Source organism: Oryzias melastigma, linkage group LG10 (assembly GCF_002922805.2).
Source record: "Oryzias melastigma strain HK-1 linkage group LG10, ASM292280v2, whole genome shotgun sequence".
Classification (NCBI taxonomy): domain Eukaryota; kingdom Metazoa; phylum Chordata; class Actinopteri; order Beloniformes; family Adrianichthyidae; genus Oryzias; species Oryzias melastigma.
Genome location: NC_050521.1, coordinates 24325956 through 24337817, shown reverse-complemented (window position 1 = coordinate 24337817; position 11862 = coordinate 24325956). Strand labels below are relative to the sequence as shown.

The 11862-nt window shown below is 34.5% G+C and overlaps 1 protein-coding gene across 1 annotated transcript; it reads left to right on the top strand.

Moving 5' to 3' along the window:
- Positions 1-426: 426 nt before the first annotated feature.
- Positions 427-11862, top strand: LOC112153759 (plastin-3; the record flags this gene model as incomplete). Its single annotated transcript, XM_024284150.2, is given in 16 exon segments — positions 427-572; positions 3394-3462; positions 4464-4615; positions 5807-5936; positions 6011-6143; positions 6212-6293; positions 7218-7383; positions 7460-7599; positions 7746-7841; positions 8959-9145; positions 9211-9289; positions 9363-9483; positions 9554-9687; positions 11308-11431; positions 11495-11619; positions 11698-11862. Coding segments are annotated over 15 exon segments (1863 nt in total). The 5' UTR covers positions 427-572; positions 3394-3401.

Sequence of the window (11862 nt, the reverse complement as noted above, 5' to 3'; positions counted from 1 at the left end):
AAATCTGCAGTAACAAATAACTAATTTTAACTTTTAAGTTAGCTAAATTTAAGGAAAGAGAAGGAACAAATCTAAAACATCACATTATGTCACAGCCTATGACTTCAAGTGTAAATCCACCTTCATTAACTAATTAGATTCTGTCAATTAACTGATTACTCTCAAATATCTCACTATAAGCCTATTTTACACATTTTTAATGAGAATATCCACTTCAAAATAATGTAATATAATAATATCAACTCAAAGATCATACAAAACTATAATTTAAACCTCTCTAAAATATACTTTAAATAAAAAAATTGAATTTACAATTTTCAGTTTTAGATCAAGTTTTCTGAAAACTCAAAATCATCAGCAAATTGTATCTAGAAATGTCCTTTTCTCACGTGGAATGAGGAGGAATGGAGGAGGAGGAGGAGGTGGACAGGAGGAGGTGCTATGAAGAGGCGGAGCGCCTCCTCACAGCGGGCGGTGTCCGCTGAAGAAAACGGGACAGGAGAGCTCCGACAGGCCGACAGAGGGACCTCATTTCCAGGGTGGACTCACTGAATTCCAGCGTTGGGCTGCAGGTAGGAAGATGGAGACGCGTTCAGGGCGTTTTCTCCCCTCTTTCAAAGCACGGGCCGGTGTGAAGTTCAAAGACGGGCAAAAAAAAATGTGATTTATTAAATACTGCGACAGATCTTTATTCTATTTTTTTTTTTTTACCGTTTTATTCGGAATTTAAAAAAAAAACAACTTTCAGGGCTAACACATATTTTGAACGATCTTCCCTAAATTGCTTTAATTTAAATTGTAAATATTTGTTTAAGATATACTAGAAAACATACTATAAATTTTAAAACACTAAATAAAACGAGTAAGCATTTAAAACATCTAATTAAAACAAAAACGTGTTTTATTTTTTTCCATTTTTCCTGATGAGTAGTGGAATGTCCGTGATGTCATGAAACGCACCGTCACTCATGTGTCCTCCGTCTGCAGGATGAAAGGAGCCTGTCTGCCTGAGGGCATCATTGTGATGCATTTAAAGAGTCAAATAGGTTTTACTTTATTTGCAGACAATTTAAATTTATTCTCTGAATCAGTTTGCAAAAATAATCAAAGGCTTAATCTGTGATTTTCAATGACTCTTTCTTAAAATAAAATGCTTTTGTGTTTCTGATTTTAACTCTTTTGATGCATGTTAACAACTATTATTGTTATTTATTTAAAAACACTAGTAATGAAAGGAGTTAAAACAACGTACTGTTTAAAATGAATCCTGTTTATTTTAAATAAATGAAAAAAACAGTGCTTATGTTTTAGTCAAATGACCCAGAGAACCTATAATTATCTGTGTTTCCGGCCTCCAACTGTTGCGGACAGTTGAACTCATCATATTTGTCACCAGTCTTGTGTTGGTATATGTGAGACTTTGCTTGGAAATGCGACCTCCACATTTGCACACTGGCGCTCGGGTTTAGCTGATTTGTTTGTGTGTCATGCTGCGGTAAAACCATGTCACCACTGTGACCTGCAGGACAGAAAAGAAAGAATAATAAAAAGCAGACAGAGAGGAGGGTGGTAGGGTGGGAGTTTCAGGAAAAGGAAGTTTGAATGTGCCTTTTCAGCCACCGTAGTTTCGCAGAAAAGAAGGAAAGACTTCCGTCTCTGATATCAAGATCTAGTTTTAATTAGCAGTTCAATTTGTGATTATTTGACATCAGATTTCTTGAATGCTTAGACACCTTTTACCTCTAATGCACATTTGCAGTATTTAAAAACAATTAGAAACATTTTTTCCACATATGTACTTTTTAATTTAATCAATTAATTTATTTTAAGCGTATTTTGATATCTCTTTATTTATTTATTTTTTTACATATACATTTTTGATTGTATTATATAGTAAATCCACCTAAAACTGTTCAAATAACTCAATTTTAAGTTGTAAATCTTGTACTTTTTTACTGAAAAAAAACAAAACAAAAATAAAAATTAATTAAAAATTAATATCAAACAGTTTTTTGTCTTAAAGCAAAATGTCAAGCATGTAAAGACAAAATAAAAATGAAAAAAATCTACAAATAAAGCTAAGAAAAAGGTGAAAAATGTCTGAAAAGCTTCAATTAATGCAAAGTTATTATTTTTTTAATGGATATCACAATCTATTATTACAATATGTTTTTGGGTTTTTTTTGGTGAGAAATTTTATATTGCAACCTGCATGAGTGTTTGTGTACTAAAACAAGCAGCTGTTTGCCTCCTGGCTGGTTTGGTCAGACTTGTGCTGTTGGAAAACTGCACTTTAGCTCCAGGCTGCACTTTGCAGCAAACAGAGCAACAATGAAACGTCGAATACAACTTATCGATGAAGCTAACAGAGCAGCGAGTCAGCCGATCTGTGCTGGAATCCATTGAAGCTCACACGTTACTGGATCATCTGCTTTTTTTTGAATACATTTAGACAAGTGCTGCTAACTAATCTAGTGATTCTAACATAAAATAACGCAAACTAGTGAAGATGAAAACATATCAGGCCTAAAAATGCAGTTTTATGTTCTTAAAGACACATTGCAATAGAAATAAATAAAAATAAATCTCACCCCGTCAGTAGGTTTTCTTAAAAATGCAAAAAAATATGTATATTTTGATATATTTTTCAAGCGTTAAATTGGTCTTTTAATTATAATTATGCTGTTTTTTTGACAAGATTTTTAAATGTTGTCATAAAACAGCATAGACCTGTCATTTTCTAAGACATAGAGCGGCAAATACGCGCTCTCCCACTAGCTTACAACCCCTCACAACCCCAATCTAACATGATGGGTGCAACAAAAATGATGATCAATATTGGAGCTACAGTTTAGACGTACATGGATCTATTCGTCTACAAGTGGATGCATCTGAATGTAGCGGAGCAGAGAGGTCGTAGTAGTAATTCCACTTTTTCATCTGCTTTTAACCAGTTTTATTTAGTCTGTTTAGTCTTTAGCTATTTTTCATATTTTATGTCTAATTTTCTGTATCTGTAAAATTAGCGACATTAAGCCCAATGAGGCAAATTTTCTTTGTGAAATTGGGTTATATAAATAAAATTGAATTGAATCTGCTCCTGATTCACAACAATTTGAATAAAGAAACACTTTTTAATTTTCTTAGTATGTGTTCTCTATCAGAAAAGTGCCACAAGAACATTTTAATATATAAACATGTTTATTTAAGTAAAAAATTCTAATCAGTAAGAAATGTTTTCTTAAACTCAGATTACTTTGCCATTGAAAAACCTTTTTTTATGGAAGACAGAAAGTAAGACAAGAGTCTTTTTCATTTTCTTAAGATTTAGTTTTTGCATTGCCGCCAGCCTGGTTGGATTGCTGCACATCTGCATTTGTTTGTCCCCCACAGCTGTCAGGATGTCTGCCAAGGTGAGCGCCGAGGAGATGGAGGAGATCAGGGAAGGATTCCAGAAAGTCGGTGAGATACAATTGATGTCACCATCTCCACATACATTTGTTATTTTTCCAAAATCTTGTTGCAAAAAGAAGTAGCATAAAAGTAGGAAAAGAACACACTAATCTCAGGAAGAAAAGTAGTAAGATAATCTGTATGTGCATGAAGTAATCACAATTTTTGCCTCTTGATCAGGACTCCCTGGGATTTTTTTTCCTGATTAAATAATGGTTAAACAAAATGTAGAAAGAAGGAAATAAAAATAAATAAGCTAAAAAAGTTAACTGATTGTTGTACTGCCCAATAATAACTATTAGTTTACTAGTTCTATGTAAATAGTTACCTTTTGAGTTTTTTATTAACCTAATTGTTGTTCATTTTGACTATAGTGTCCAAAAAAATAGATTTATAAGTAGAAATTACTACTTTTAGAACAAAATGTGAACAAAATAAAAATTTTGTCCCATTTTTGGCCCATCATACTCAATTTTCATTAAAAATAATACTAGCACTACTTCTTAGAACTTAAATCTAATTTTTTGTTAGCAAAAAAATAGAATAAATACCAGTTTAATATTTTTTTATCTTTAAAATAGCGTCCTTAAAATACAAATTTAAAAAGTAGATACATTTGAGATTTTTCTAGTCTTAAATCAAGCTTTTTCTATTGTCAAGAGTATTAGATAAATAATTATGACACATTTTAATAATAATTTCCTTGTTTGTAGATCCTAGTCCTTAATATAACAAAAAAAATGTAGGTTAAACTTGGTAAAACTGTCTAAAAACAAGGTTTGAAATCTTTGCAAAGATGAATCTTCAGTGCAAAATGTATTTTGAGCAATCCAGCTTTAAAAGAAAGGTTATAATGTTTAACTTAGCAGGAGCACATGCTTCATATTTTGTAGAATTTAGATTTTTCTTTTTCTTATAATTAACTCATTTAGAGTGAACTGTACATATAATAAAAAAATTAAAAATGATCCATCATTTCTATAATGACTTGTTTGTTTCTTTGCGTCCAGATGTGGACGGTAACGGTTACATCTGTGCGAAGGAACTTGGCGATCTGTTCCGCGAGGTGGGCTGTCCGCTGCCCGGATACCAGATCAGGGAGCTCCTGCAGAGGCTGGACCGCGACAAAGACAGCCGCATCAGCTTTGACGAGTTCACCACTGTAGGTAACACCAACTAACCTACTAACTGACCCAGTCAGACATCCCAGACTGACCGTCTGACTAGAAAAGCTGCTAAAAAAGCAAAGTTGATGTGACTTCACGGTTGAACTTTTAAAAGTAAATTAGCTTTAAAACCAAGAATAAATATTCTAAAAACGTTGTTCAGTTTTATTTCTTGTCTTTTCATCTGTTTTTGACAAAAATAACAACAAAAAATACAACGGCTTTGTCATTCACAAAGTAAACTGAGAGTAACCCATAAATATCAGAGAATTTGTTACGTTTTGAGATTTTTTTAACATGTTTTTTTAAGATAAGCTGAATTTAATCCTAGTTGTCTTGGTTAACCATGTGGTTTTATCTTAAATTGCATTGTCCTGTTTTAAATAAATAAATACAAAAAAATAGACTGATGAATGTTTGATTGATTCATTAAATTTAAATGAATATTTTTTATATTTTACTCTCTAACTGATGGATATTAAAGTGTTTTTAGGGTTTTATTTTTGTGTGTATGGAGATTGTAAGCAGCTGGCCACTTTTAAATGTAATTCAGGATTAATAAAGCTATTCATTCAAATATGTGGTACTTGACTGAAAAATGTTCATAGTGATGCCTGAAAGTGCAAAAAGGTCAAAAGTGAATTTATTTTAGACAAAATTGTGGCTTGTTTTACTCGCTAAGGTACTGATTTCGTATTTAAAATACACGAAAAATGTACTTTTACTTGAGTAACTAACTTATAAAACTTTTTTATACTGCAGTCAAAAGTAGGAGTGGAATACTAATTTAATATATCTACTTTTTTGAAATATTAAACAATTTTATGGAAGAGTTTTGCGTTTTTTTTCTCATTTTTTGCAACTGCAACCTATGGAAGCATAACAGTTTTTAAAAATTAGATAAAAAAAATATATATTGATGCAATATGCTTCCATACACTTTGTTTCCTTCTACATAAAAAAACTAACAAACAAGTATATTTTTTCTCTCATATAATGTGCTTAAAATGATGGATTCTACATTTCTTTTCACTTTTCTCCATGAAAATGTAAATGTAGAAATTGTTGGACATCTGATTTGATTTGAACCTAATATATATTCTAATCTAGACTGTAAGGGGTTCATTGATCATACAGGAAAATATTAAGATTATTAGAAGTAAAAGTACAATTTGGTGTCCATGTAGATCTTCAAAGAGATGAAGGACGACCGCATGGCTCAGGGTTTCAGGAAAGCTCTCAACAAGAAAGAAGGCATAGTCGCCATCGGGGGCACGAGTGAGATCTCCAGTGAAGGAACCCAGCATTCAATCTCTGGTTAGAACAATCTTCTTTAAACTTTCATTCAAAGTCCTCACATTCTGACCATCGTGGTTCCTCTTTAACTTCAGAACAGGAGCGCTTCGCCTTCACGAACTACATCAACACGGCTCTGGAGAAGGATCCCGACTGTAAGCACTTTCTGCCCATCAACCCCAACACCGGAGCTCTGTTCAAAGCCGTGGGCGACGGCATCCTGCTCTGGTAAGCTTCTCTCAGAGTTGGCAGATTTAAAACTCTTCTATGGGTTTAATCTTTCGTTTGTGATCCAGCAAACTCATCAACCTATCTGTCCCGGATACCATCGACGAACGAACCATCAACAAAAAGAAACTCACCGCTTTCACCACACAGGTGAGGCGTTAATCTAAGAATTCAACTTCAATAAATCACAGCATCTTAAATTTAATGGAATTTTGCTCAGTTTTAGTTCAATTTACACATTTTTTTGGGGTATTTTTAGGTGTTTATTTCATAATTCTGACCTTTCTATTAGCTTGTAACTCATAGATTAGTCATTATCGTGAGATTTGATCTGTTTTGGTCCAATTTTTAAATGGAAACAGCGCCCTCTGCTGGAATAAAGGTGACAGCACTTGCAAGTTTTTCATCATCTTTATTCATGTCCTCTATCATGAGAAAAATGTCAAAAGAACATGTTAAAAATAAAATTTTCATCAGATTGAGTCTTTATTTTGTCTCTATGTGACCAAATTTGCAATAGACGTCTGTTAAAAGGCAGATTTCAAGGCTTCTGTTTATTAATTTTTAAAATAATCTTGAACCTATTGTAGTTTATTTTAAAGTTTTTGCTCAAGCTCTGTGAAATATGAATCACCACCACCGTAGATTGCAGCTGAATAAATACGGTGGCCCTGGAAGTCCAAATTACTCAATGCAAAATTATATGAAATATATATATTTAAATGCAAAACTAATAATTAAAAAATAACCAAAATGAAAATTATTTCCAGAAACTGGGAAAAAGATATTGTCACCTGCATGCCAAATATTGTCCTGTTAAAAACGCGAACAAACATTAGATCAGTGATGTGCCACAATACCTATTTTCTTAACTTTTTTTTCACTCAAAATATTTCCTTTTTTGTGGAATTGTGTTTTGTTTTTTTAATTGTCATGATCTTTAACCTGTTTTTGCATTGAGTAACTTGGTGATGCGATTTGGACTTCAGGGCCACCGTAGTAAAAGGCTGGATGATGCTCCTGTTCCTCACCGTTCTGCTCTGTGAGATGATTGGACGGTTTCTGCATCCACAGGAGAACCTGAACTTGGCTCTGAACTCGGCCTCAGCCATCGGCTGCCAGGTCGTCAACATCGGCGCTCAGGATCTAAAGGAGGGAAAACCCCACTTGGTTCTTGGACTCCTCTGGCAGATCATCAAGATAGGACTGTTTGCTAAGATCCAGCTGAGCCGCAATGAAGGTACGCCGCCTCCAGTCATCTGGATTGAACCCAAACGTGCATGGATGATCGTGCATGTGTGTCTGTGTGCGTACAGCTATTGCAGCTCTGCTGCAGGATGGAGAAAGCCTGGAAGCTCTGATGAAGCTCAGTCCTGAGGAGCTGCTGCTGCGTTGGGTCAACTTCCACCTGAAGACCGTCGGCATGACCATCACCAACTTCTCTGCAGACATTAAGGTGCAAAAACAGACAGTTACCAGCTTATATATGTAAAAAAAAACCTGTAAATGTGGATTTAAATGCTTTTGTAGATCTGTTTAAGGTTGGAATCTAACTAAAACAGCCGTGGTTGTGAATTTATATTAATTTTTTTGTCTTCAAAGGACTCCAAAGTCTACTTCCACCTGCTGGAGCAGATCGCTCCAGATGGCAGCAAAGAGGATGTTCCTCGAGTTGAGATCGACATGACGGGTCTCTATGTAAGTGAGGAAGGAGGAGCCGCTCCTGCTTGATGTTCAGCCCTAAAACCAAAAACTGACTCATCTCTTTGTCCTGCAGATTTTTTTAAGGTTCACATTTCAAATTTAATTATTGTCCAGTCTGTTTTAATACTTCAAAAAGGAAAATATTTTAAGAAAAAGTGTTTTTTTCTTACAAAAGTTTTGAACGTTTTACTAATTGAAAACTGCTTTTACGTTTATATTGATGATAGTCATTTAAAACCAATTTTAGTAGCAGTACAGTCAACTTTCTATAAAAAAAGGGCTAGTTATTTTTTAAAATGTTTAAAAACTATTTAAAGAAAATACAAAGTAGTGCATGTAAAAAGAAGTTATAATGTTGGGAATATTTTGAAAAAAAAAAGAATATGACAGGAATTGTAATATCTCGACAATATTACTAAAGAAAAGTTTTTTTTTGTCTTTTTAAAAAAAAAAAATTAAATCAAACTACTCAAGAATACATGGCAGTTATGGTATTGTTGAACTATTTCTCTCCAAAGGTTAATTTTATTTATTTTATTTACAATTTTATCTGGTTTCTGTTTGAAATAAAGTGAAATTTAATCATTTTTGCTTTAGGTCAACACATAAATATCTAAATAAGCATTTATTTGCTAAAGAATATTATCTAATTACGACAGATCAGTGTAAACGGTCAGTGGGCCTTTGGTAGAGCGTCCGCTCTGAGACTGGAGGGTCATGCGTTCAAATCCAGGCCGACCAAATGGGATTGATACTCAACGATAGTGGGTTGGATTGGGGGGGTTAAACCACTGAATGGTGGCTGAGTGCAGCAGTGTCTGCAACTCACCACTCCCACTGGGGATGTGGAGAATAAACTAATGGGATTTTAACTTAAAAGAAAATAAAACCTTATATGCTGGTATTTAACAAATTAAATCAGGTTTTTACTAGAAAATGTACATATTTCCAACATGATGTACATAAATAAGTACATATTATTTGTGTACAAACAAGTACACAAGTGTAAATAAGTTTGGTTCTTTTATTACCTTTTATTTTTAAATGAATTACTTGAAAAAATTGTATAATTTTTTGGGTTAAAAGTATGTTTTATACTGTGTGTCATCAGGAAAAGGATCTTAAAAAAAGGGCGGAGCTTATGCTGAAGGAGGCCGAGCGTCTGGGCTGCAGAGAGTTTGTGACGGCCACCGACGTCGTCACCGGAAATGCCAAACTCAACATGGCCTTCGTGGCCACGCTCTTTAACAAACATCCGGCTCTGACCAAACCAGAGAACCAGGAGTGGATCGTTGAGGGTGAGCGAGGATGGAAAAAGGTTTTTGTTGATTCTGTCTAAACATCTTCTATCTCTGTCTCCCAGATGAATCCAGGGAAGAGAGGACGTTCAGGAACTGGATGAACTCTCTGGGAGTCAATCCGCATGTCCATCACATCTACGGGTCAGAGCCTCTCTGTCGGCGTTAAGCCTCAGCAGCTCAATGAACTGAATAAAACCTGTGTGTGTGTGTGCAGGGATCTGCAGGACGCCATGGTGATCCTGCAGCTTTATGAAAAGATCAAGGTGAAGGTGGACTGGAACAGCAGAGTCAACCATCCGCCGTTCAAGGGGGTCGGAGGAGGTCATTTGAAGAAAGTCAGTGCACAGAGAAAGACTAAAGCATTTATACATGCGCATGATTAACAAATCTGTTCTTGAACAACAGATTGAGAACTGCAACTACGCAGTGGAGCTGGGAAAGCAAAAGGCCGGCTTTTCTCTAGTGGGGATCGGAGGGCAGGACCTGTACGATGGAAACGAGACTCTCACCCTGGCGCTGGTGTGGCAGCTGATGAGGAGGTGATGTCCTCCACCTTCTTAACTGCAGCAAAGTCATCTTTGAAGACCCACTCCGATTGTTTTTGATCCCCAATGGTCTTTTAATCTGGATTATGTCATTTTTTTGCCAAAATCAACAAACCTGTGTAATTTTCAAGGACAGAGTGACAGAAGTTCATTAGAAATAACATCGAAATTGTGGGCGGGACTTTTGGAGAGGGAGTAAGCCTGCACTTATTTCCCATCATTCCTTTGTTTAACCTTAATTTTTTTAAAAATATATATATATAAAATAAAACAGAGTATTAGGCCAGTTTACAAACAAAATCTTTTAAAATTAACACTTTAAGTCTTGAACATTTACAAGAATAAAGTCGTAACTGTTAAAATACAAGAATAAAACTGTATATTTGACTTTTTTCTTGTAAATTTACGTGTTTTAAAGTCGTAAATTTACAAGAAAAAAGTTGTGAATTTACGAGAAAAATTAGAAAAAAAAACACGAGAAAAAAAATGCTTTTAATATGCACTATCCAAGTGAAATCAATAAAATTGATTTAAATTGAATTGAATTTATGAGAGAAAAACTCATACATTTACAAGATTTAAAGTACAAAAAATACAACTTTAAAGTTGTAAATGTATTACTTTAAATCTTGTGAATTTATGAGAAAAAGTCGTAAATTTACAAGATTTAAAATCGTAAATTTATTACTTTAAATCTCGCCAATTCACAAGAAAAAAAATCTAGTTAAGTAATGAGAAAAAAACTAATAAATTTACAAGATTTGAAATCCTAAATTTACGACTTTAAATCTTGTAAATTAATGATAAGAAAGTTGTAAATTTATGAGAAAAAAACTCAAATTAACTAGATTCAAAGTCTTAAATTTATGACTTAAAGATATTTTTTTACTTTAATTCTTGAGAATTTAAGAGAAAAAAGTTGCAAATTTAGGAGAAAAAAAGTATGGAAATGTTCAGGATTTAAAGTCCTAAATTTACAACTTTAAATCTTGTAATATTACTTTTTACATTTTTTATGGCCCTAACACTCTGTTGTAACAAAGAAAAACCGTTCTCCATCATGAGAAAAATGCAACAGGTCAAAAACACCAAAAACAGAATTTTCATTGGAGTAGGTCTTTAAAGAAATTATTTGACCAATCAAAAACCGAGTTTGTGGGATGGAAGTTGTCTCAGCGAGATAAGAATAGAATTCTTCTAAAAAATACAGTGGAACTCATTTGAAAAATAACTACATTACCCAGAAACCATCAATGTTCCTTGTCACAGTTTTCTAGCTGAAACCTAAAGTGCAATGATTATATATTGATGGCAGCAATGGAGACAAAGACGTACATGGATCTAGTCGTCTACAAGCGAATGCACATATATTTTAAATTTAACAATTTGACTAAAGAAATACTCACCAATGCAGTTTTAGTCTCATTTTTCCTTCATCTTCAGAAAAAGTTGTGTCTTTATGAGCTGAGTATCCCGGCCTGTGGGGAGTTTTGTTAGTCTTGCAGTACATCCTATGACAGGTAGAGGGTGGTGTGGGTTTAAAAATATTTAGTTTTTTAATTTTTGAGAATAAGGAGACAGTTTGTGAGTTTTATCATCCCAAATGTCCCACAGGTACACTCTAAATGTGCTGGAAGACCTGGGACACGGAGAAGTTGCTGGAGATGATCTGATCATTTCTTGGGTCAACAAGACTTTGTCTGAAGCCGGCAAAACTTCATCCATCAAAAGCTTTAAGGTGAATAGTAATAATACTGGAATATATGTGCAATTTTAGTTTAACATTTCCGTTTTGTGCCAGGATAAATCCATCAGCAGCAGTCTCCCGGTTCTGGACCTCATCGATGCCATCCAGCCGCATAGCGTCAACTTTGAGTTGGTAAAAAGAGACGGACTGTCGGACGAAGACAAACTGGACAATGCAAAGTAATAAACCCATTAACTTTATATTTTTGTACCGTCGAATACGTCGTGTGAAAAATGCATGACTTTTGATGAATGCAGGTATGCCGTTTCCATGGCGAGGAAGATTGGAGCTAAAGTTTACGCTCTGCCCGAGGATTTGGTGGAGGTCAACCCCAAAATGGTGATGACCATCTTCGCCTGTCTGATGGGGAGGGGCATGAAGAGGGCGTAGAGGAGCAGCAAGAGGAGTCTGCTGACTGAATT